We start from the raw sequence: 24,746 nt of genomic DNA, 5'->3' as shown, positions 1-24,746 counted from the left end.
GCTCCTCCTTGAGCCACATCACAACCCTTAACACACACACACACACCAGTCATTCAAAATGAAGAGAACGACTGCTTTTCAAAAGAAATGCAGTGGCGCCTGTCATACCTGTGCCAAGCCTTTCAAGGCCCAGACCCGCCCAGCCCAGCCTGGCATCATCAGTGGAGATAACCACCGCATCAGCACCTGTCTCACCTGTCCTACCCTGACTCCACACCTTCAGTGGACAAGGCTCGCCTCACCAGACTCTATCTAGGTGGCCTCATTTGACTGAGGAAGAGCCACAGCCTAACACGACCAAATACAGATCATTAACCCCTGCTACATCTGCATATTAAATACAGAGCAGATGACATAACGCATCTCACAGCAAACAGGCAAGGTTAGATCCATTGCATTTCTTGCGAAGAGTGCGATCGATGTATTGGTGGGAACGGCGCTTGCGGTCGGAGCAACTGAGTTCCGAATTGAAACGTTACAAAAGCACGTCTCCAAGAAACACATCCTGTGCCGTGTGCAAGTGCATGGCCGGCACAGCGGCTCTCATCGACAGCGCTTCAGCAGCTCGCTGAAACAACAGGGAGCAACAATAACATTTCACACTGCTACTAATATAGGCAGAGAGGGGGCGCTGTGGCACAGCAGGCTACAACGTCCGTACCATTTACGGGTCCGAGTGCCCACGGGGACCCAGGTTCAAATCCGGCCTGCGGTCATGTCCCGATCCCGCCCCATCTCTCTCTCCCACTTGTTTCCTGTCTACCTCTTCACTGTCCTATACTAATAAAGGCAAAAAGGCCAAAAAATATACTTAAAAAAAAAAAATATATATATATATATATATATGTAGGCAGAGAAATAAACGTTTACTACTTCTTAACAATGACAAAGTTAGATGTGTATGTCTGGCTAGAGCCGTGTTTGTACATGAATATGTGTGTGTGTGTGTGTGTGTGTGTGTGTGTGTGTGTGTGTGTGTGTGTGTGTGTGTATACCTGAGGCGATGACGGTGCTGGCCCACAAGGTGTTTTCGATGCTGAGACTCTCATTCACTGGGGGATCTCCATCCTCCTGCGACAGAGCAGATCCATCACATGACCACTCACATTGCCGTTCCCATGGAATCACCACACACACTCTTCGGGAGAGTGCATTGACATTTGCGCTGGCCCCTTGTTTACATTTACTGGCCCCAGAAGAGTCACTTTCACACAAAACTTTAAATTTATCACATTGCAATAAGCTCCCTCTTTATTTAAGCAGCCTCACATGCTTAGCTTCAACCAGCTAGCACAGTTAGCATCACAGGTGAGGTGAGCTGAGCTGATTCATGAGGGTGACTGGCAGAAAAGTGGACGGCCAGTTACCGGCCAACCAACTTGTTCAACATGCTCTTTTACTTTGGCCTGGCCAGCTGGCCATTGCTTATGCTACAGCCTGCCTGCCCTACTACAGGCTGTAGACACTGCGGGTTAAGGGCAAAGTGATCAGATGTCCAAGACCAAAACCGGGGACATAATCCCAAAAATGTGGAAAAAACAGGGACATTTTCAGTTTGACTATCAATCTGATTGAAATGCATACACATTTTATTTTCAACAAACCGGGACATAGGTAGCTTTTCTGTCTGTTTTCCCGGGGGCAGGCCACCAAAAATGGGGACTGTTCCCTGAAATCAGGGCCGTCTGGCCACCCTAGTTAAGGGCTCACTCACTCTGGTGAAAGTGCCGATGAAGTTGTGGATGTCGATGTTGGGCTCCTCGGCGTACACATAGGCTCTTATCTGCAGCAGATCCTGAGAGAGAGAGAGAGAGAGAGAGAGAGAGAGAGAGAGAGAGAGAGAGAGCACAAAAAGATGGATTCACACAGCTGCTGCTTCTGCCGACTACACTCCTATCTCACACACATACAGTACACGCCACGCACAAACACACCACGCACATTTTAGGAAAACGTGATACATGGATATAAACTCAATAAAGAAATGCCATGAACTTGTCAACCAAAGTCGAAACAGTATATATACTCTACTGATCCCGTGAGGGAAATTCGGTTCATTAACTACAGTGACATCTGCATATAAAAATACAGGGCAGATGATAAAAAGCAAAACTTTGGGCAAACAGTGTGTGCTGAATGTAATGTAATGTAATAAAGCATCTCACAGCTGCAGTGGGCAATCTCTGAGTGCACGCCACGGGCAGGCGGAGCTTCCAGTCTGTTTCACCATCCAATTGGTCAGTCCTCAGAAAGCAGGAACCTGAAAACCAAGAGAAGCCCAGGCTGGACTTAGTGCTTTAGGGTTCTAGAATGCATGAAGTCCTTTATGGGTTAAAATCCACCTGAGATGTTCTGTTTATGAAGTTGGAGAGAATTGGTGAGGGGGAGGGTAAATGTAGACAGTACACAATCGACCCATACCACATTGCTGATGCTTCATATTCCATGTTCCACATGTTGCCCTATTCTGGCTTCCTACTATGTCTACATCTGGTATCTCTGGTATGGCTGCATCTGTTCATCATGATAGAGATGATAGAAGATGCATGGATGAACCAAAGTGGATTCTAATAGCCTGCCCTGTCTTAATGTGTGTGCTGTTCCTGGCCTCTAGGTGGCACTGTTACCATTCATCAGCAGAGGCCTGTCTGCTGCAGCCATACAGACTCCTGGCCCACATTTACAGTCGAGTTTTTGCCGTTCGCATATTATTTTCGGTTTCGGCTCAAGGTGTTAATTTGCACAAACAAAACCATGCAGCTCTGACTGAAGCTAATGCATGCTCTCTTCACTCTGATCAAGGACAAAGCATACCATCCTTGTCACGCACACAGATATGCGCTCAAACACATGCAAATGGCTCCATCCTTCCCCCACACAACAATATGCATGTATGGAAACATGCAGACACAGACACACGCACGCACACACGCACGCACACACACACACACACACACACACACCTACAGATGCTTTCTCGGTCATACCCTTGAAATAAATTAATACAAATATCGATGTGATATTTTTTGCTATATTAAATCAAATGTCCATTAAAAAAAATATATCACTTTTTTGATTCCCTTTCCCTAGATAAAAAAATAATTTTAGTAAAAAGTCCCTCATATAACAATAACTCTGTTTATGTATTTGTACCCTTGCATGTATGCTATTGGTTTGTTTGTGTGTGCTGTGCCTGAGTATGTATGAGTATGTGCTTTAGTGTGAGTGTGTGTGTGTGTGTGTGTGTGTGTGTGTGTGTGTGTGAGACACAGAGTTGGGGGAGGTGTATGGTTGGGCCAGGGCTCGGCCTGTGGAACCCTGGGCTCCTCATAATTGACCTAATGGCCTCCATCTGTTGAGCCATCAAATGGCCCTCGTTCCCGTAACACCCACACCCCCCGAGCTCAAGCAGAGGAAATCTCTCACCAGTCCACTCCTTTTTACTCCCAAAGCTGCGACAAATATGGCTTTATCTTGGGTATGAAACAGCCCGAGATTAAATCTTAAGTACCCCAAATGTATCTCGTTATGGCAGTTTGCGCACTTAAATGCATTTAAATAAACAGAGGCCTTTGTACTTGGGAAAAAGAATTTGTGTTTTTTTTTTTTGTTCTCCAACCCCTTCAAAACTCTCTGTCTGGATATCAGCAGCCTGACTGGAGTTGCTCCTAATGACTTGCTTATGGGTCTGGGCATTTACGCAGCCGCGTGCAGCGCTCAGATCTAATCTACAGGGTCAGTGCGCTCCGTCTCTCTCTCTCCTCAGTTCTGTTATTCAGAATCCGAGACGTCTTTCCTGCCTCAGACACGTCTTCACGTTCGCCTTCAGATGTGGCCACGCGTGGTCCCTTTTCCCCCCCACCTGCTCCCAGAGCTCATTTGCAACTCCTGATTTATCATTTGAAAGGCAAAAGACGGCATGAAGTTGTATCGGTGTCAGTGGAGAGAGGCTTGGCCCCAGCAGGCAGAGTTGCTGCTTTGTAAACGTGAGACAAAGACATGCATTTTGAGGTCTCCCCCTAATGCTAATTAAACTGGCTGAGCAACAGTGACTTCCCCTGCCCTTGCGCAGACTGCTGGGTGTGTGTGAGGGGATATGGGTGTGTGTGTGGCGCGCGCTCACCGTTTCGCTCTGAAGTGCGCAGGAAGATCATGTCAGCAGGGACGCGCTGGTTCTGTGAAGAGACGGGAAAACAACATTATTAGATCAACCTCTCTCTCACTTGCACACACACACACACACACACACACACACACACACACATACACACACACACACACACTCATACACCCTATTCAATTGAAACAGGCATCACAAGCATGTGAGTGTGTATTTTTACACTCCAAGGACTCTTAAATGCCACATCAGTCTCTCAGAGACGCAGCACTGTGTGAGTTGTTTTGAGAGTCAAGAGGCTATCTCTCTCACAGATGAACTCCTGAGATTAGAACGACTCAAACACACAGACACACACTCACACAGAAACAAACCCTCACAAATCCTGTGTACTAATCTGGACATCAGAGTTCCAAAACCACGAATCTCCGATGAAGCTCTGTTTTTAAAAGTTTGAATATTGATAAATGTATTCTTGCATTCACACGTCAACTGTGTGAGCTATGTGTGTAAGCTAACATGGCTCAGGCTGTAACAAGACATGGGGGTACTCTTCTCATATTTCATGCACTCACCCCCCCCCCCCACCCCCCCACCAACTCAATCTCTTTACAAAGAGCTGAGAGGCTGTCTGGCTCAAAAAGTGTGCAACAAAAGGATTTAGGCCCGATTACTAATGACCAAACACAAGCCTCAGCCTGAGCCCTCTGCCACCCAACATGACTGACCAAGGGCAGTTCTCAGCCTGGGGTCCCTTGACCACATGACAGCTAAACCCCGGCAACCAGCACCCTCCCATTCCACATCAAAAGTCATGTCAGTTTATGATTTCTTTTTGAAATGTCACATAAAATAGTGATTTCAAAACGACATAGGAACATACTAACCTTTTCAACAAGGATAAGATCTCCCACCTGAATACCACTACTCTTCACCTTCACTGTGCCTGATAAACACAGAAAGAAAGACAGAGAGGAGTGAAAAGAGAAAGAGAGAAAGAACGAGAGAGATAGAGAGAGAGAGAGAGAGAGAAAAGAGTGTGTGAGAGAGAAAATAGTGTGAGTGAAATGACAACTCTACACTAACAGCCTGTGAATGCAAGACAAGTTAGTTGTTGTGCTACCTCAAAAGATGACCACAGGTTAGTGGTAGCTTGTAACTGCTACTGATGAGAGACGATCATAATGTCTCACTGAAAGAATCAGTGAAAAGGGCGACAGTCATTCGGGAACTGGACATTACAGTCCAGTTTGAATCAAATTTATAGGAGCCAACAGGATAAAATATAAAATGTATTAGAAAATAAGTGCCAAAAAAAATTATTAATTTAAAGATACAAAAGGAAACCTGCAAATATGTTTGCAAGAGCTCTGTCATTGTCAAATAAAAGTGAACAGAATTTTGGCCCATTGTCCTATCTTATCTGTTCAAGTGACCAACAGACAGTTGCCTGATCTAATTTAGTAGTGGGAGGTTAGTGGCAATTGTGTTTGCCTGCTGCAGGCAGCTCTTTATTCACTTCTCCCCTACAATAATCTCCTGTGCAGTGGGGGTGACAGAACATAGGGAGGGGTGGAATTCTCTCTCATTCCTCTGCGTATGAGCAGGCCACAACTGTTTGGAGGAGGTCAGTGACCTTTCACCTTTGTGGTGGTGCCTGGCTTTGTGCATGTGTAAGACATTAACACACGTTAATATTGCCATGGACTACATTCAGAAGACTTTAAGAAAATACCATCCCTTTGTGTTGTTGCCCAAATCAACATATGCCCCTCTAGTCGTCTTCGGAAAAATGTGAAAATGCAACATAATTGTGTAAATCACTACTTGACTTTGTCTTCCTCCTTAGGTGGAAAAAGATTTAGACATTGATTATTTACTTTAAATATATCATTTACTGAAACAAACAAAACTTGAGTTTCTCTGGGTTGAGTTTCGGACGTGTTTTGACAAAGATGACCTTTGAGCTCCAATTCAAAGAAAGGCCTGCCTTTCAATCCAATGCAGTTTGATTACAAAACAAAATCAGGTTTTTGGAGTTAAAAGCAGAGGGTTGGAAGATAATCGTATAATGATACTCTATATAACGCTTTTAACCCTGTACTATAGTTAAAAAACAATGTTTACACGTGGCCTTTGATATAGACTATAGTCACTAATTAAGGCCCAAAACATTCCTGATTTGAAATATCTGCAGCTCTGGTCTGGAGTGAGAGCAGCTTTATGACAGGAAATGTTTAGTCACAGACTCTGCTGTGAAAAGTAGAATAACAAGTTAACGTGTGACAGAACAGCTACATTTTTCCATCGCAGAGTAAAAAACATTACACAACTGTCTATTTTTGTTGGAATAAAGGTAAGCCTAGCTAATGTTCTCAATCTAAAACACTGATCTCTGAATGGGATTTTCAGCAGTAGGTGAGCAGAGGCAATTTAATGATAATAATTAATCTTAACGTTAATCTGAATCGGCCATTGAAAAAAATACACTCTAAAATATGTGGACACATTACTTTCTATCACTGCTAAAATTGTATTAATGCTCCAATAAAGAATATTATCTGAACATTTTATATTTGTATGTCATATTATGATAATACTATAACATGACACAGCCTTTGACTGTGTTTCCATCCAATATTACACAACTGAAAGGCAGGATTTTAGAGATCAGGTGACTTTAAACACAACACAGTTCCTAATAAAATGGCAATCCCACAGAGAGAAGTTGTGGTTAAACTGTGAGTGAAAGTGTGCTTTTTTGCAGTAAACTAACAAGGCTTTGTCCCCATGAAAACAAGATCTCACCTCTGGTGGAGAGCTTGCTGTAGATCTGTGAATTGACTTCTTTGTCCCTCAGAAAACACCTCATCTCTTCCACTGCCTCCCTCACGATGGTGATGATTAGCACGAAGCCCTGAAAGCCAAACACGGTGGTGACAACTCCAGCAGCCACATGCATACTGCCCATCTCATATCTACAGGGGATTTGAACTTCTGCCACCAAATGGTTCATAAATAATCAATCCTTCTTTAATAATGAGTGACGCAACTTAGATATAAGACTCCAGCAAATGGTAAGATCCATTTGGAATTGGCAGAAGGTAAGAAAGTAATCATCCTTGAATTGGTGAACATAACAAGGCAATGCAGGCAGGAACATGAATAATTAAAGAGGATAAATAGATGAAATTACTCTCAGAGAAACAGTTTCACCTACCTATTATGTCTGATACTGAACAGAACTAAACACACACACACACACACACACACACACACACACACACACACACACACACACACACACACACACACACACACACACACACACACACACACACACACACACACACACACACACACACACACACACACACACACACACACACACACACACACACACATTTGTCACTCACCAATGGCACCCAGTAAGTGTACAGTGCCCCAAGTCTCAGTTCATTGACAAACTGCGAGCAGGCCAGAAGCAGGAAGTAGAGGTTGAAGAAGTACTTAAACTGATTGAAGAGTACCTGTTGCCGCAAAATGGAGGACACACATTAAAACATGTTTAGGGATGATAATAAGGCATGATAATAAGGCATATATTCATAAATGAGTCATTGTATGTCAAATAGACATGCAAAGATGCTTTGGATACAGATGGTTATCAAATTATTTTATAGAAAAGTTAAAATAGTTAAAAATAATCCAAAATATGGGCTAGTTCTAAAATGGTGGACATATAACTTGCATCTCCCTCATTTTTATGACCCAATATGCACATACCGACCCACATAAAACAATTCTAATCTAATGAACGAGGGGCAGAACATTCAGCTGATTTAATACCATGCAACACTCTGCCACACAGAGCCACCAGAGGAAGTTGGTTGTGTACGCTGCAGATTCTAATCGGCGTCTATGGTCTAATTCTGAGGGCCTGATTTAAATAGTGCATCAGCATTTCTGTTGACTCTATATATTATCTCTTCTGTACGGGTTCTTCTGCATTTGAGTACATCTTCAGTCTGTCAGAGAGACAGATGCATTCAAAATACCCAAAACCGAATCAAGAAGCATTATGAGCAGAACGACAGAGCAACATGATTCACAACACTTGCCCTGTTCAATCATAACCACAGCACATTATGTGTCAGTGATTGTTTTCATAGCATTTCCATTTAAGATCTGGTTCACCTTCTACATGTAAAAGGCATGACCTTTTAATTATGTGCAAAGCAACTTACAATGAGGCCCAATGCAAGAGAGTTGGACAGGCTGTTAATTAGGGAACTAACAGTTGACAGGCTGTTGGCCAGTATCTGCCAGTAAGGAAAATGTGCAAACATGGCTAAGACCACATCCAGTCATCACAATTGCAGAAAAAGCACAGTCTTCAAATGCATTTTCCATTCAGCGTGTACACTGCTCAGACATCCTATTAGTTCCAAGAGCAAACCACATATGGCTCGCTGCTAATCCTGCTTTTGATTCTTACACCTCAATCAGTGTGAGATATAGCTCTAAACTGCAAACCATAGTAAACAGAGGTGTACGTCATTTTGACAAGCTCCGTAAACGGAACCTTTTAAAGACTTTAAGAAATTACAAGGTCCCAGCTGCCTCAGAGCAAACAATGTCTTGTTAGATTTAACAGCAGCTTCAATGTGCATGATTAAATGACCTGATGCTATATGCCTCCTCTCACCTCATGTCCTATTTGTCTTTTCAACCTTTCAAATTCCCACCAATGTATTCCACACTTTCTTTCTGACCATGACACCTAAACATGTCTGCACTTTGCATGTGAAGTAGACTCTCTAACTAAACTTATGCTTTTTTAAATCCCTCACTCACACTCTTCTGCAACATTCTAAATGTAAACCATAAATACAGGCCTACCCATATGTCCTTTTCATTCAGACTTCCATTCATATAAATTGGTTTGGCTATGAATGGGAAACCATTCAAACATGGATCAATGTCTGTATGGTAGCATATTCAGCATTTCTTATCCTAGTTTCTATAAATATTATATGCTCAGTACATAACCTCTTCTGTCCAGACAGAAGTAACCAGTGTTCATAAACACACTTCTAGCCACAGTGTGACAGATAATCCTATTGATAATTAACTTAATATTCATACTTGTCCATAAAGGATATATTATGTAGTGCTTTCCTCTTAAGCTCTTACAGTATGTCCAGTTTTAGTCCTATTTTTCTGCCCTTTTGCCAAATCATAGTTCTGACAATATACTTCCGGTAAAACTCTCTAGGATTTTGGTGATTAATTAAAAGAAATTCCTTACATAAATGTTCTACTTGTTTTATACAACATGTTTGTGTGTGTGTGGGGTCGGGTTTATAACCAATTGTGCTTCCATGGCACATCATGTTCTGAGGAGTACAATATAATGCCACACCACACAGACTATGTGAAGAATACCACATCATGCCAAGCCACATCAAGACAGACACACAGCACACAGGGGGGAAACTGTGCTGCTTTCAATGTTTTTTGTCAGTTGTTTTTTTTGCAAACAGAAACTAAATGGGATTGTAAGGCTGATGGTTTCAATAATCTGGCCTGGAGTACACTGAAAGGGAGTCTCCCAATCCTTTCTGTTTAATCCAGTTCATAAAACGGTTTGTTTGATATTTGAGGTCCTAACACCCGTTTTGTAGCTAGAGTTTTAACAGTTTCCTCTGCCACCCAGGGTGAGGTATTTACAACCTCTACAGCTAGTGCCCACAGACACAGCTGGCCGCTCCTGCTCCGGCTCCTGCTCCAGTTCCGTCAGGCACTGCAGCAGCGGCCAGCGTCCAGCACAAAACACTATTCTACTCATTCTGTGTGAGAGAGGGACGGGGAGAGAGAGACACACACGCACACACACACACACACACAGAGTGCAAGAGCAGGCCCACCCTGTTTAACTCCCCATCATTCACTACTCTGGGTTCTGGCAAAGCGCTGCGATGATAGGATATTCTATTTCAGCACTACACAGATTACGCACACAGAGAGATTTGAACATTCAAATCATATGACTTTCACATGTGATTAAAATTGTATGACTTTGCATTGCAAATGTTTTCTGTTTGCATGTTAAAGCATGATTTGCTGGAAAAGGCCATGCCCAGGACAGCTGGTAAGTAACAGCATCAACAAAACTTCTGCAAAAAGGAAATGAAACTACTGCTAATGCATGCTAATGATTATCTGATGTATAGCACCTTCCAATCTAAAAATATTACACTGAAAACATTTCACACAGGAACCATGAAAACATTCAAATGGACCACAAAGCAATCAGGAAGGATTTGGCAAAAATTTATTTACACCAAATTGTCCCATGGGCTTCTTCACTGTGTGAAAAATAAATATGCTACAAAGCTCTGTGCTAAGAGTGTGATCCACTTGACATACACTTGAGAAAAGAGTGTGTGACTGTCAATGTCAAATGTTTCAGAAAGTGCTGCTTGAATCATTGCATGAATATTCAAGCCATGAATATTCATGCAAAGCATACATACATACATACGTACATGCATGTAGCATGATTTAAGGGCATTAGGCCTTGACTGTCACCAGTATAACTTGAAAGAAAGCTTCACATATGGAACTCACTCCGGGAAGGAAGCTGAAGAAGTTGTACTTTTGGTTGTTGATGACATTCCTGGGATAACGTTGCTCCCTCTTCTCGGGATGCCCCAACCACACTGTCCGTGGCCGGAAGTCACCCATGCCACAACATCTTGACCAAGGGCAGCATCTGTAACACACACACACACACACACACACACACACACACACACACACACACACACACACACACACACACACACACACACACACAATCTCAACTTAAGACACTGCACCATAATGACGTTATCTAAAAACAACACTCAGGAGGAGCCCTTGGGCATGATTGCCAGCTGTCACTCATCCTACTTCCACATTCCAGGAGATTTAAACCTACCTTACCTCTCCTTGTGTCACATGTTTGGGTGTAGCTTTCTCCTCCATTTCACTAGTTGTTCTAAACTTACGCAATGTCCACTACAGGCATCCCAGGACCATGGCCAGCTACCAAGCCAAACATGTAGGATCAACATTCTAAATCATCCCATATACAAACTAGTGAAATGCTATAAACACTGACAAACACAGGCAACGCTACTTTTTGTCCTGATATTATTTACTTTTTAATGCTTGTTTTTCTGTGTACTGGACAGATAGAACAATGAAAGAGTGCGGGAAGTAGAAACAACCTACACATTTCAGTCAATATTGACTCATCTGATGGCCCACAGTGCGTCCACCTTTCACAAACACCACTCAACACCATTACAGCTCCCGAAGTAAGGCAATAGATGCCTTGGAGCATGCACTCTGAATAGACTTTGCAACCTACCACATTGCCTACTACATAACATCTTGCTTTATCAGAAAAGATTAGTTCATATGTATCAACTTTGTGGAAGTATTATTATTATTATTATTATTATTATTATTATTATTATTATTATTATTATGCTGTATTCTGTGAGATATATAGGCTAACACGATTCTGGTTGTTCTTTTTTCGGGGTGTGAGGGGTTTCTATAGAACAATGACCACCAGTTTTTACATGTAAAATCTTCCAATTGAAGGAAGCTTATCAAATGGAAGGCGTGCCATTTCGTGCTGTCTGAACCGTGGGCCTGACTGTACAGGCCTGAGAGACTTGAACTCTGTTCACACGCCCTGTTTGAGCTGAGGGCTGCTTGCATTACAGTGCTATCATCGGAAACAGGATTAGCTCATTCAATGAATCTGAGGGCGAGACTTAGAATTACACCATTCAGCAGCATTTGCAACCATGTGTGCGCAGGCAGCTAAAAGACATGCTAGACCGTGGGCAGAATCTATCAGTCAAACAATGGCTATAAGATTGTCCGTCTAATTCTGTAATGGTTGAATTGTAATTGTGTACAGTGATTGTAATGCAAGTAGGCCCACAGCGCAGTCTCACTGTCCCTTCACCGTTCTATATTACGCGTTAAAAAACGTTCTATTGGCATTACGAATGCAATATAAAATACCACAAATGACACAAAGGCGGTGGTCAGAACACACCAGAAACCGGTGCGTGATCTCAGATGAGGTAGCCTAACTATGTTGGTCAATTTCCCTAACGCAAGCATTAACCAAATTGGCAACAGCGCCACAGAAAAATTCACCTGCACCTATAAAAACCCGGAACAAGGATACCCAGCTTTGCGCAAATTCAAACTATGGGCTATTCTATATAGCGATGCCTTCATGTAGGCTTGACTTTTGATGTTTCTCTAGCAAACCCAAATGCCTTCCGTGAAAAGCCTATCAACATAGCCTTCCGAGGATATAAGCTATAGAGCCAAAACACATAGTAGGCTACATAGACGACATTACCCGATGGTTAGTCTCCTTCGCTAACCAAGAACCATGTATTTCATGAATACCTGCGAGTTCTAGCCTATTGCTGTTGTTATCTACTTCCCGACTGTGCTCTTACCCATTTCTGTGTTTATTGTCGTGCCGGTTTTTGTGTCTCACGGGCTGTAGCGGTATATTGTCCGTCATTGCTGCCGCCTGTGTTGACAGTAAAGCAGCCAGTCTCTCTGAACTAGCTGGGCGGAGGCTAACTGTCAAAGAGCTTGCGCCGGACTGGTCGGCCTCTTCTTCTACACTAAGTCCGTCACTGTCAATGCTTGATTCACGACAACTGTTAAAGTGCGTTCGGTTAGGTCCACCTTAAATATTTAGAGTAACCTATTTATTGACAGTGTTATAAAAATCGAGAGACAAGCATTTTTTTTTTGCGTTGTTCTCATCATAGCCTACACACGCACTATTGAAATTGTGGGATACATTGTATACGAGCCTAAGCCACAGGCGCTCATCAGAGGAGAGCGACACTGACATGCAAACCAAGTCAAAGCAGCCGAGGTCAGTCTGGTCTTACAAAAATATGGTTATCCACATGCAAAGATGGTGATTTGAGAACGGGGGACATAAGACATAACATTTCAGTGGGGAGAGGCTGCTTCACCAACAGCTAAGAGGACGATCCATTTCAGTGTGAAATGCAAAGTTAGTAATATAGTTTTACTTTATTTTTGTATTTATACAATCATAACAGGCAACCTATATTGTTCTGGGTTTCATGTTAGGGGATCCATTCAAACGCATATTCTCATCTGCTTGAGGAAAAGATTCATTCTGACACTTTGAAGGGATATTAAAAGTGCCTGGCTTCTAATGCACTTCAAGTTTCACCAAGCCCGGCGTATCAAAGGATAGTAAATGACCCAGGTGTTGAATTGATTTGCAATAGCAATACAGTTTTTTTGCAAGAGGATTAAAGAAACCTTAAGAAACAAAAATTCACCCCATATTTTTATTCTGAAAAATAGAGTGGATGAATGGTAAACAAAAAGCACAAATTTACAAAAGGTCTACACTGTAAACAAGCCTAAAACTGACTCACCATTTATGAATCGTAATACAAGACCCCTTTAACCCAGTTCTGACAATATTGTAACATTTTGAAAAAGGCACAACTTGGTAATGCATATACATATTTAAATCAGAAAGGAACAATAGAGTCTTGGTCTATTCTGAGCAAGAGATGTGCAAAGTGTCCCACAATACATTCATACTTTAAAACAGCACAGAAACGGGAATACATCAGCAGTTGTGGAGCAAAGAGATGTAAGCATAGAATTACTTACAATGCAAAGAAGCAGACTATGCAGAGTTGTCCAGACTTTAACAGTGAGAACACAGTAAAAACAATAAGAAAAATATGAGGTAGAGGGGTTGCCAAACAGGCCACTGCTTCATGGACAGGACACACTCACACACACCACACACACACAGGCGCGCACGCACACGCGCGCACACACACACACACACACACACACACTTCATATCCCATAGGCCAAGATGGTGACAGTTACTTCTGTGTGTAATTAATACCAAAAATAAGAAAAGGGTTTGGGATTAATGAGGGACCAGCACTTAGTTAACAGGACGAAGCATGGGTAAATCTTTCCAAGTTTTAAACTGCAAAGCATTACATCCAGTATTGAAAATCAAATCTCCAGTGTGTACATGGTGGCAGGTGTAAAATGACAACTGGAAAACTTCAGCGAGATCAAATTTTAAGAGAGATGATATAGATGGAACAGCCTAAATGTTCACAAAAAAAAAAAAACACTGGAGATAAAGTGCAGCAGATGAGCATATTCACCATCAAATAGGCTACATCTTCAGATCTACTGAGGAGCTGCAAACCCATTTTCATCCACCAATCTAAATAAGGGGGAACCAATATATTATAGTAGAGAGGAAATAGTAAAAAATAATCCAGTTACTGAAAGATACACAGTAAATAATAAAAGGTTTGCAAAAAAACAATGATACTCTAATGCTACATGCAAAAATATAGAACATTTTGGTCACACACATATAGACATCAAATAGAACCTTCATTACAATCTTGTGGTGCTTTAAAAAATAAAACAAAAAATAAAACAAAAAGAGCAAGCAAAAACAATGACCATATCCAAACTAGGCACTTGGCAAAGGAATTTTTGGTTTCAAAAGCAGATGATGAACTTGCAACTCACAAACCATACAAATAATTTAATATAGAAAAAAAGATTTTCCCGTCAATGTCCACACTATCGAGCATCTCACTAAACAGTCAACAATGGAAAAGTAACTACACATGTTAAGATCCTCTTTATGGCATGATTGAAGGTGCCCCGACATGCTAGGCACCCAAAGTAACCTTCCAAGAATTCACTCATGGGTATCTAGCTGGTTTAAATTCACCAGTGGCACACAAAAGTGGTCTTGAGAAACTAGTTGATCTTTGTGAGAAAACTCAAATCCTTCAATTTTACGATGTCATGCCTTGGAGGTAACATTTTCAAGTATGACTTACATTCAACTTCTAGAAACAAGACTTACCAAAAAGACAAAAATACCCGCATATATTAGACAAGAACAGTAAATACAACTACAGAAGTTATATCAACTTCTACAAGTAACACTAAGATTTTGAATGGGTAAACAGTTCAAAAGCCAAGTAAGGAGGAAAAATGCAATCTTCAAGTTATGGAGGGAGACAAGAAAACTGTACCAGATACCCCTGAATGTTCTAGAAACTGAGGATTCACCATAACTGCCAAGTACAGAAAACAGTAATAAGTCAAAACCAAAAACGTTTTGCTATGTTGGCACAATGCTCAATATCAGGGAAGTCATGGTGGTCCTTAAATTAATTCACAGCAATCTTGCCTTCCTCCATGAAATGTGGGAACTGGGCTTTTGACACAGACTCTGAGCCATTCTTCTCCATCTCAGCCATTGCAGCAGACAAACCCGTTTGTGACCCATCCATCTTCATCATAGCCCCCGTGGATGCCACCAGCGACCCTCCAGCAAGAGTACCTGGAAGAGGGATCCCACCATTCTGGATAACCGAGATCTCATTGGTCTTCATGGTGAGCCCATTGGTAAAGGCAGCAGCATACTTGTTCCACACCGAAGGATCAAAATTCATCGGTGGGGGCACCAGGTCCTTGGGTGGCTGAATCATGTCTGGTAACATTTTGGCCTCAGAACCCATAGCTATGAGTGCCATAGGATTGTCCAATGATAGCCTTTGCCCTCTTCTTGCAGAGTTATTCCACATGTGAGTACCAACATGTACCTGGAACACATGGATCATGGCAGCATGATTAGATGTTTGATTTACAGAAACAAAAAGGCAACTCATCACAACAAATAATTATTCATTAGCATATGAAATCTACTAAAAGGTGATTAAGCTCAAGTCAGTGACCCAACTTCTTTAAGTTGACAGCTAATCTAACCAGTCATGTAAAAATACCTTCACCCAAACACATGTAACCACAACATGCAACGTTGCATAGATTACCCATAATGGATACTACTTATCATATTGATGGTGGACAGAATGTGAAAACCCCATTTTTCCCCACAGGACACCTGAAGTGCATTGGGTATGACTATGCTCTGTACATATTGTCTGATCATTTACCTTCAGATTGCCTTTGGTTGTGAAGGCTCTGCCACAGATGGTACAGGCAAAAGGTTTTTCTCCAGTGTGTGTGCGTTCGTGGATCTGCAGAGCACTGGCCGAGGAGAAGTTCTTCCCACAGCTGTTGCACAGGTGCAGCTTGGTGGACCGGCGAGAGGCACTGGAGGTTGGGGGCTGAATGCCGGCACCCTGAAACAGACCGTGCGCACCCATAGCGGTCTCTGGGGGGATCTGCATCTCCAGCTTCACCAGACTTGGAGGAACTCTCATGTAGGACATGTGGTTTGGGGCTAAAGCAAAAGACAGAAATAATTTGGATGAATAACTGGGAATGACTTGCCACAATAATGTGATCTCTTTTGAAAAACCATAGCATAATGACTAATGATATGCATCAAGTACACATACCCACACACATCACAATTTCAAATGTCTAGCACTCACCAAATTCTCCATTTGAATAGGGCAAGCCTGGTTCCTCTTTAATTGGTTTGGGGACAAAGCTGGACGAGGTCAGATCCAGGGCACCATCACTGAAGTCCTGCTGCCCACCATCTGAATCTAGTTTGGAAGTTGCATCCACAGAAGCAGACTCTGGGGACTTTGACTGGTTACTTCCTGGATGACTGTCCACTGGCGATGAGGAATGGAAGGAGACCGAGTCGGACACTGCTGGACTGCGTCCGTTCTTATAGTCTTGCTCGGCATGGGGAGTGTAGGTGGATGGCGAATCCTTGAGGCCACCATCGCTATCTGACGCTGTGCTGCTCTGACGCTGCAGATTCAGTGCTGCCGTCAGGCTTTTCATATGGTTCTCCAAAGCTGCAATGCCTGTAAACTCTAAAATCGGTGATGGTCCATGTAGAGTCGGAGTCTCATCTCTTGATGCGTCAGAAGGCCCGTGGTGGACTATGGGTTCTGAGGTCATAATGGCAGCTTTTTCTTGAGGCTCCATTTCGGAGTCATGCTCCTCAAGACTGTCTTGGAGGTTGTTGGTCATTCCATCAATGACAGATTTGTCTTCAGTCAGGCTGGAGTCCATGGACTCGGGTCCATCAAACTGTGTCTCTGGCACAGGAGTGTTGGGGATCTGGCCACCCATGTGCATGCGGATGTGTTGCTGTAAGACCACAGCATTGGTAAACTTCTTCTGACAGATAGGGCAGGAATGCTGCATCTTCAGTGGCGTGTTGGAACGATGTACACCATAATGAGCCTTCAGGTTACCTTTGGTGGAGAAGGCCCGACCACAGATCTTGCACTTGTACGGACGCTCGCCGGTGTGTGTGCGGTAGTGCATCTTCAGCGAGCTCTGGCAGCTCAGGATGCGGTGGCAGATCACACACTCATTTGGGTCGTTGGTCCTCTTCTCCAACCCATCCACCATCTGCTGAAGCTTTGCCGTGCCAAGTCCATCGCCACTGGGCACTTTGCCGTTCATATGCTGCAATCCAACCAGCGTCTCCATGGACTCTGGAGTCTGTTCCATGCCCATCTCTTGTTGATACATACTGGAGTGGATGGAGGTGCCATCACTACCAGAAGAGGATGGCCTTTGAGAGTATGGGTCGGCACTCACGTCAAAGGGTTTGTACCCTTGTGGTGCAGACGAAGGGAAACCTGACGCGGACATGCCTATAGCTGGTTTTACGTCTACAAAGTTAGACTCCTCTATCGGCAAAGACATGCCGTATGGAATGCCACTGCTTGTAGGAATGTTGTCCAGATGTTCTGGAACCGGGTGGGGATTCATCTTGATATGTGGGTACTTGTCCCTGTGTCTCTGGAAGTGCACTTTCAGGTTGCCTTTGGTGGTAAACCGGTTGCCACAGATGTTACACTTGAAGGGCCTCTCCCCTGTATGTGAGCGCAGGTGAATCTGGAGTGCACTGTCATTGCCAAATATCTTCCCACAGTACTTACATTTGTGTTTAAACGTATGGTCTCCAGACCCGTTCTTCACCTCAGATGGCAGACCTGTCGTCTTGCTGCTCCCTTTTTTGGAGGAGTCGAGTCCTGCTCCTGCTCCTGCAAGCGCATTAAATGGACTAGGGAAGGCCAACGCTCCTGGAGACTGAGGCAGAAGGTTGGGCAGCCGACTGGTCAGGTCTGGGAGACCCTTGAGGAGGTCGGTTTTGGTGGTCATTGAGCCCAGCCCCGTGGCTAGAGAAGTGGGCAGCCCATTGGTCTGAGGTAGTTTGCTCTGCTTCAAAGTCTCCAATGAAAGGCTCTGAGAGCCGGTGCGTTTGCCAATGAGTGCCGCCGCTGCAGAAAGTTGCTGGGAGAGGTGAGCTCCCAGGGCCTTCAGAGGATCGAGGGCTGCACCTACAGCACCGTTCAGGCCTTGAGGAGTCATCATGGCCACCTGGATCCGAATCTGCTCAGTCAGCTGTATCTGCTGGAGTTGCTGCTGTTGGAGACTCACCAGCTGCTCCAGAATCATGGGAATGGCATGGGCTGCAGCAGTGGCCAAGTCCTGTGATGACAGAGACTTGCAACTGGAGAGAGACGATGAAGAGTTGGTGGACGACGACGAATGCTGAGTTACGGCAACTTTGGTTGCTGGCATGGATTCTAAAGTGACATTGTTCGAGTCCTGGTGTTTTGATGACGGGGGGTGGCCGGCGTCTGCAGTCGAAGACATCTTGGCTTGTGACGGCGTCAAAAACTCTTCGCCGGTACTCAGTTTTGCCAGCTGCTCATCTTCCATCTCCTCGTCCTCACCCACGGTGGATTGAGGGTCAGCTTGTGACTCCTCATGGCTGTGGTGGCCATTCTGGAAGTCATGCGATGAGCCGTGGGAGAACTCTGGAAGGGCTTCTTCCCCTCCTCCATCTTTCATGATGACCACCTCTTGGCTTTTAGTGCAACTCTGTTGATGTTCCATGAACTCTGTCTCATCAAAGAACTCCGCACAGCACTTGTTACAGACCCTCGTCTCCTCCATGCGACATCGCTTCACCTCATTCCTCTCCTCGTCCTCTCCTGGCCCATCCTGCAAAGCCCCTATGATAGACAAAGACAAAAACAAAACGTGTCATTTCCCATTCAACATTTTGACATAAACAAATTCCATGTCTGCAAATTAAGCTTTATGGACATCCATATACTTGAATTGACAAAGAAAATCATGTAGAATTTGGAAGAGATACAAGGCCATGTGTGTTTTATATATATATATATATATATATATAAATGTGTGTTTTATATATATATATATATAAATGTATATATGTATATATAAATGTATATACATTTGAACTACTTTCTACACATGAATCCTGCAAAATGTTGACCCTTAATTCCTAACCAGATACTGCCAGCAGGGGGCCCTGGGTAAATGACACCAGTCTCCGAGAGCCCTTGAAGCATCTTACCCTGCTACAATATTAACAAAGGTACTGAAGCTATAGTGATCACAAGACAAAACAGGCAAAATTGGTCAGAAGAGTTTGGATAGATTTGATTGAATTATTATTCATTTTGCTGTATTTTAGTACATGACAAATATCTTATTATAACAAATATCTTATATAAGAACTAATTTATATATAATAACACAAATAACATTTTAGCTTTCACGATGCAAATGTTCTACGCATAAGTTTACATTTGTATGAAATTAACTTTTGATAAAATTAGGCAAATCAAACAATAGAGTAAAATACAATTATCTGTATGTGCTCCAGCCAAACTGGAATTATTTAGTCTATTCAGAAACCCACCTTTCCATTTCTTATGTTAAACGCCTATGTTGCAAAGCTTTAATGCTAGGGGCGAATGTGATAATTGGCTATGGGCAACTGTTTCAGTGAGAAAACCCCCAATTAATCAGTTTTGCCCGTCCTAAAAGTTGCCAGTGAGGGATCGAAACGACTGCGCCATGTAGACTGTAAAATGGATAGTCAAATAAAACTAAAAAAGTAGTTTAAAACAATTCCCCATATTCTAATATTGAAATTCATATTGAAATAGTTTCTTCACTAATAAGCACAACTCCGTTGTGGGCATCCAGAACAAGTATTGCTAATGGGAGAGTAACTGACATCCACATGGTGGCGCAACGTGACGAAAGGAAAGTTTCCTTTTCCCATTCAACAATAAAAATGTTTCGATTCATGCGGAGAGAGAGAGAAGAAAAGACAATAATCGGTAGCCTACCATCGTGCATCTATGCTATTTACATCAGGTGGCAAGAATGTCGTTTTCAATCATTCAATGTTTAAGGTGTGAATGGCCACATTAGCTTACCTATGAAGGTGTTACAGTCTACAGTTTACGGTAAAACCCAATCGACTCCCGCCCCCTTCCCCAAAATTGCACCCCCACCCTGCTCCATGTGCACGGTCACAAGCAGTCACGGATTTAACTATAGGGATTTATTGCTCGCCCCCGAAACTCATTCCATGCTGACCTGATGAACACCTTTGTTTCAAAGTCGCCATTCAACCACACCACGAACATTTTAAAAATGGCACGATTCATGTCCAGACCCACCACGAATCACATTCAGAGATGATACAGTAATTCGCAAGCGTCACAGAAAACAATGCTGTCCTAGTAGTTGGTTAAAACTTTAGGGGCACTAGTCACAATAAGTTACATGAGAAAACGTCGACCGAGTCGATCATTCAGTGCTGAACTACAACGCAACTAAATTGCCAAATATTAACAACGGGCTACATTGGCAAACATTAACAACGAGCATCAATTCATTGAAAGGGACTATTTGCAACACCTGATAATAATCAGCCATACAGGTAGACGGCAACACACATTTGCAAAACACCAGTTTTAGGAGGTACTCACGTAAAGCTACGTCCTTGTTTGCAAATAAACTACTCACAATCATAATTGGTCAAATTTGAAAAGAAGCATCGCGTTATTGAGACTCAAGAGTAATACAGCGATTAAATTTAGTAGTCTACATTACAAGTCCTAATTCATATTCTTCCAAAACGCATGGTTAATGCCAAGGGTCACGTCTCCGGTCAAAGTGCGGCGATTGAGTCGGCTGCCTACTCAACCTTACTAAACTGGCAAAAAAGTTTTCGTAAATTAAAGTATCCAAATTTAAGTGATACGTTTGTTTCATATCCAACGGTAAGTTGATAGGACTACTCACCGTTTTCAATCGAACCGGGCTCTTCAGAATTGATGTGCTGTGGCTTGGATTGCTTGCGCCTCGACATGGTCCAACCATCGGGAGCAAATACTAACACTATTTACTCCTCGCCTTTACAAATTCTTCCCCTCAATTCTTTGCCCCTCAAGTAGAAATGCGCATGTCAAAGTAATTATTATTATCAATAATGCAATGCGATTTATCATGGTCTTCTGACAGCTGATTGGCTCTGGTCCAAGTGCTTACACATTATTCAAATGCGCTCCATTGATGAGAAAAGCAGGGAGAGCCGAGGGGGAGGGAGATGCTAGATCGGGCAGTGAGAGGGAGGGAGAAAGAAAGAAGGGGAGGGAGAGTCCAGCGAGAGGAAGGAGGAGAGACGCTCTCGTTGATAGATACGAGTCTTACATAACACTAAAAGAAACCATAATCAGGCTGCTAAATATGGGTCAAAATACTTGATGATGGGTGAACATGAAACTGGGCTATACTACGGTTCCAAAAACTTTATTATTTTTTTCTCATACGTTTTTTAAAACGTATGATTGTAAATAACGTATAAGCCTAGTCTAGAAAGAAACCAGTTGCACTGTTTTTTTTTAGCTGGTGTTGTTCAAGTTAAACTAATCGCATTCTTAACTCCTTCGAATCATTTCATGAGAAAAATCGAAAGGTCCTGACGCATTTTTGTTTCGGTATGTCAAGAAAGAATTAGGCCTACTGACAAGAAAAACATGTTGGCCATTTCTCATGAAGGTGTTAGGCCCCTATGTCTCTCTAGGCAAACATGTATTCGATATTCAAATGCCGCTGAATCGCTGTGGAGCTATGGAGACAAGCAAGGCAACACAAAAGGTTTTCCTTTGGATAACATATGCATGGGCTGAGAAGGATAATGCAAACAGTGCCAGGAGCGCATCAGTGGGCAGGTTTTTGTTATAATCACTTGCTTTGTGAATATTCATAATGGTGATCCACATCTTGCCGTTATCATCAGGGTGAAGAGATTCTGTTTGGGAATTAAAGTAGGCTATGGCCTCAAAATGCACACTGCAGTAGCTTACAACATGGTGCTTCAATACAGTATATTGTCTAATCAGTAGTGTACGAGTGTAGGATAACCTACCTCAAAGCCTCCTCGATCATACAAATAAATGGCATGTCAGAAAAGCATACTGCTATGATGATTCCACGATAAAGTAAACACGTTTAGCCATACAAGTGATGTGCATAGTCCAGTTCTGGCTGGGTAGACCCGTTGTTGGTTCTTTTTTGACGCATGGCAATAAGAGCCCAGTACAAATCAGCATTAAGGTGCATCCAGGTGCTCCATTTAGGAATTTTCCACTCCTATTCCGTTGACCATGGGAGCCCATCCTCAGGGTTGTTGTTGTTTTCTATACATTTGCCTAAAGTTTTGTCTTGAACATGTGATCTTTGAGTTTTCTGTTGATTCAGGCTAACTGAAGTAATCTAGTTAGTTAGCCACCCAGACCCAGTAGATTGCTTTCTCACACTTTGATGGTCATGTTTCTGCCTGTCTTTACCACTAATTTGCCCCCCCCCCCCTTCTTTATTGTGTGTTAGGATAAACAAGTGTCAGTTGAATTTGCCTCTAAAATTTTACATTTCAGGACATTAATGGTGGTGGTAGCCAGGCCTGGTTGGGTGAATTTCACACCCTGAACTCTGAATGTTGTCAGAGAATTTTAATCCTTTGCACCACCCCCTCTGAGTCTGGTCAGAGCCTCGAGAGTGAGAAAGAATTTATTGCTTTCCCTCAAAAGAAGATAGACCAACCTCCAATACTGCTACACCCCCAGGGTCTACAACACTTGCCTAATTCTCAAACAGAGGAGATTGATGGTACTGAAAGTAATGGAGGGCCTTTGTCACACACTCCAAAAAAGTACGCTGTTTACAATACCCGCCCATCCCCTGCACAAAGTCATATTTCTGGCCCATGGCAGCCATTTTGTGCAGTGAGATAAAGCCTTCAAGGTGAAAGCATAGTAACGGATGTTGTGTGTTCTAGATTGATGACCTGCAAAAGAAGCCTATGAGGACTGGATTCACTATACTGCTACAGTATGTGATGCTCATGCACAAGTTAGTCAACTGTGGAAGAGAGTGGAAGAGTCTGCTTGTGTGTGTTTTATTGTGTGAGAGAACATATGTATGCAGACTTAGGTCTTAAATGATTTAGCGTTGGACTCACAGCATTTTCATACACAACAATCAATCAGTGATATTTGCCTGAATTTGTCTGAAGGTATTGGCCCTCTCTCCGGCGGCACTTAAGGCTGGCTGTGTCCAAGCCAGCGCCAGAGCCACTAATGGCCTTTGTGCAGATAAAGATGAGTGCTTGGAACTGGCCTGCTGTTTATTTGTGACATAAAGAGAGGACTCTATATATCTTATGAAAACAAAATGTCCATCACTGGGAGACGGACGGGGTGGACGGGAAGGAGGCAGAGGAGGGGTGGTGTGTGTCTAGACGCTTTATGGCAGCAATAAGAAACTGCGCTTGAATCCACTGTTTCTGTCACATTCAAACTAAACAATTCCCATAGTGTCACAGTGGTGCCATAAATCTACAGTTGTGGAGAGAGAGAGAGATTCATCACCAGTTAGGCTCTTCTTTTCTCTTAAAGTTGAACATGTTTTTTTTTCTTCTCTCTGAAATCTGGTGATACAGAACTCTTGAGCGAAAGCGACTTCATTTTCAGGGGAGCTGCACTGTGGCATTGATTTCGTTCCTGCTTTTGATCGGCAATCTATTGTGTCATCATGAAAAACAGTAGACTATATGACACAAAAGAAAGCAGGAAACAAACAAGAGGATCTCAAAAAGTTGCTCAAATTATATTGCTGTTTTTGAATATGTATATTCTCATCTAAATATGTGATTTAGATGAGAAAATAGCTAAATATAATAGCATAATAAGTGTAAACAGTCTGCAAAATATTTCTGTTGATGGACTTTTATATCTTTGCATTTTCCAGTCAGGTTATACATTCAATAGTGTTTTAAACATCCATATTCATGTAAAATGACGTATTTTCTCATCACATATGTATCCATCATATACTGTATGTATTCATATAACTGCAACATACTCTCTCTTCGTATTACGTTTTCAGCGTCCTAAAAATGATTTTGTGTGTATCCTTCATGGTTTGGAAAGTGTGATGTTTCTTTCTAGAATGCACTTTCTTTCACAGCAAAAAAAAAAAAAAAAAACTCTTGATGACTTTTGTTCACATTTTCTGTTTAAACTGAAAAACATTAGACACTTTTTTGTGTGTAAACATGTAAAAAAATATTCCACTCTATTGTCGCCAACAATGACTGCATGGTTACTCCACAGCCTTGATGTGTTGCAATGCAATGCTCTCT

General features: G+C 42.6%; 2 protein-coding genes across 3 annotated transcripts in view; both read right to left on the bottom strand.

The window, feature by feature from the left end:
• The window catches only part of LOC134087519 (probable phospholipid-transporting ATPase IIA), a 39,507-nt gene extending 26,727 nt beyond the window's left edge, over positions 1–12,780 (bottom strand). For both annotated transcript variants that reach the window (XM_062541062.1, XM_062541063.1), the window contains exons 1-9: positions 12,661–12,780; positions 10,751–10,895; positions 7,534–7,647; positions 6,926–7,034; positions 5,005–5,063; positions 4,124–4,175; positions 2,166–2,260; positions 1,715–1,795; positions 996–1,071 (exon numbers count right to left, since the gene is read on the bottom strand). In XM_062541062.1, the coding sequence (XP_062397046.1) occupies positions 996–1,071; positions 1,715–1,795; positions 2,166–2,260; positions 4,124–4,175; positions 5,005–5,063; positions 6,926–7,034; positions 7,534–7,647; positions 10,751–10,895; positions 12,661–12,728 (799 nt within the window). In that variant the 5' untranslated portion in view covers positions 12,729–12,780. The remainder of the gene's footprint in view (positions 1–995; positions 1,072–1,714; positions 1,796–2,165; positions 2,261–4,123; positions 4,176–5,004; positions 5,064–6,925; positions 7,035–7,533; positions 7,648–10,750; positions 10,896–12,660) is intronic.
• Positions 12,781–13,531: 751 nt separating this feature from the next.
• Positions 13,532–21,485, bottom strand: sall4 (spalt-like transcription factor 4). The gene is made up of 4 exons (XM_062541061.1): positions 21,347–21,485; positions 16,666–19,227; positions 16,222–16,511; positions 13,532–15,870 (listed from the first exon to the last, which is right to left on the bottom strand). The coding sequence occupies exons 1-4, from the start codon at positions 21,411–21,413 to the stop codon at positions 15,436–15,438; spliced, it is 3,354 nt and encodes a 1,117-aa protein (XP_062397045.1). The 5' UTR covers positions 21,414–21,485; the 3' UTR covers positions 13,532–15,435.
• Positions 21,486–24,746: the final 3,261 nt, after the last annotated feature.

Source organism: Sardina pilchardus, chromosome 7 (assembly GCF_963854185.1).
Source record: "Sardina pilchardus chromosome 7, fSarPil1.1, whole genome shotgun sequence".
Classification (NCBI taxonomy): Eukaryota; Metazoa; Chordata; class Actinopteri; order Clupeiformes; family Clupeidae; genus Sardina; species Sardina pilchardus.
This window is presented reverse-complemented; position numbering and strand designations above follow the sequence as displayed.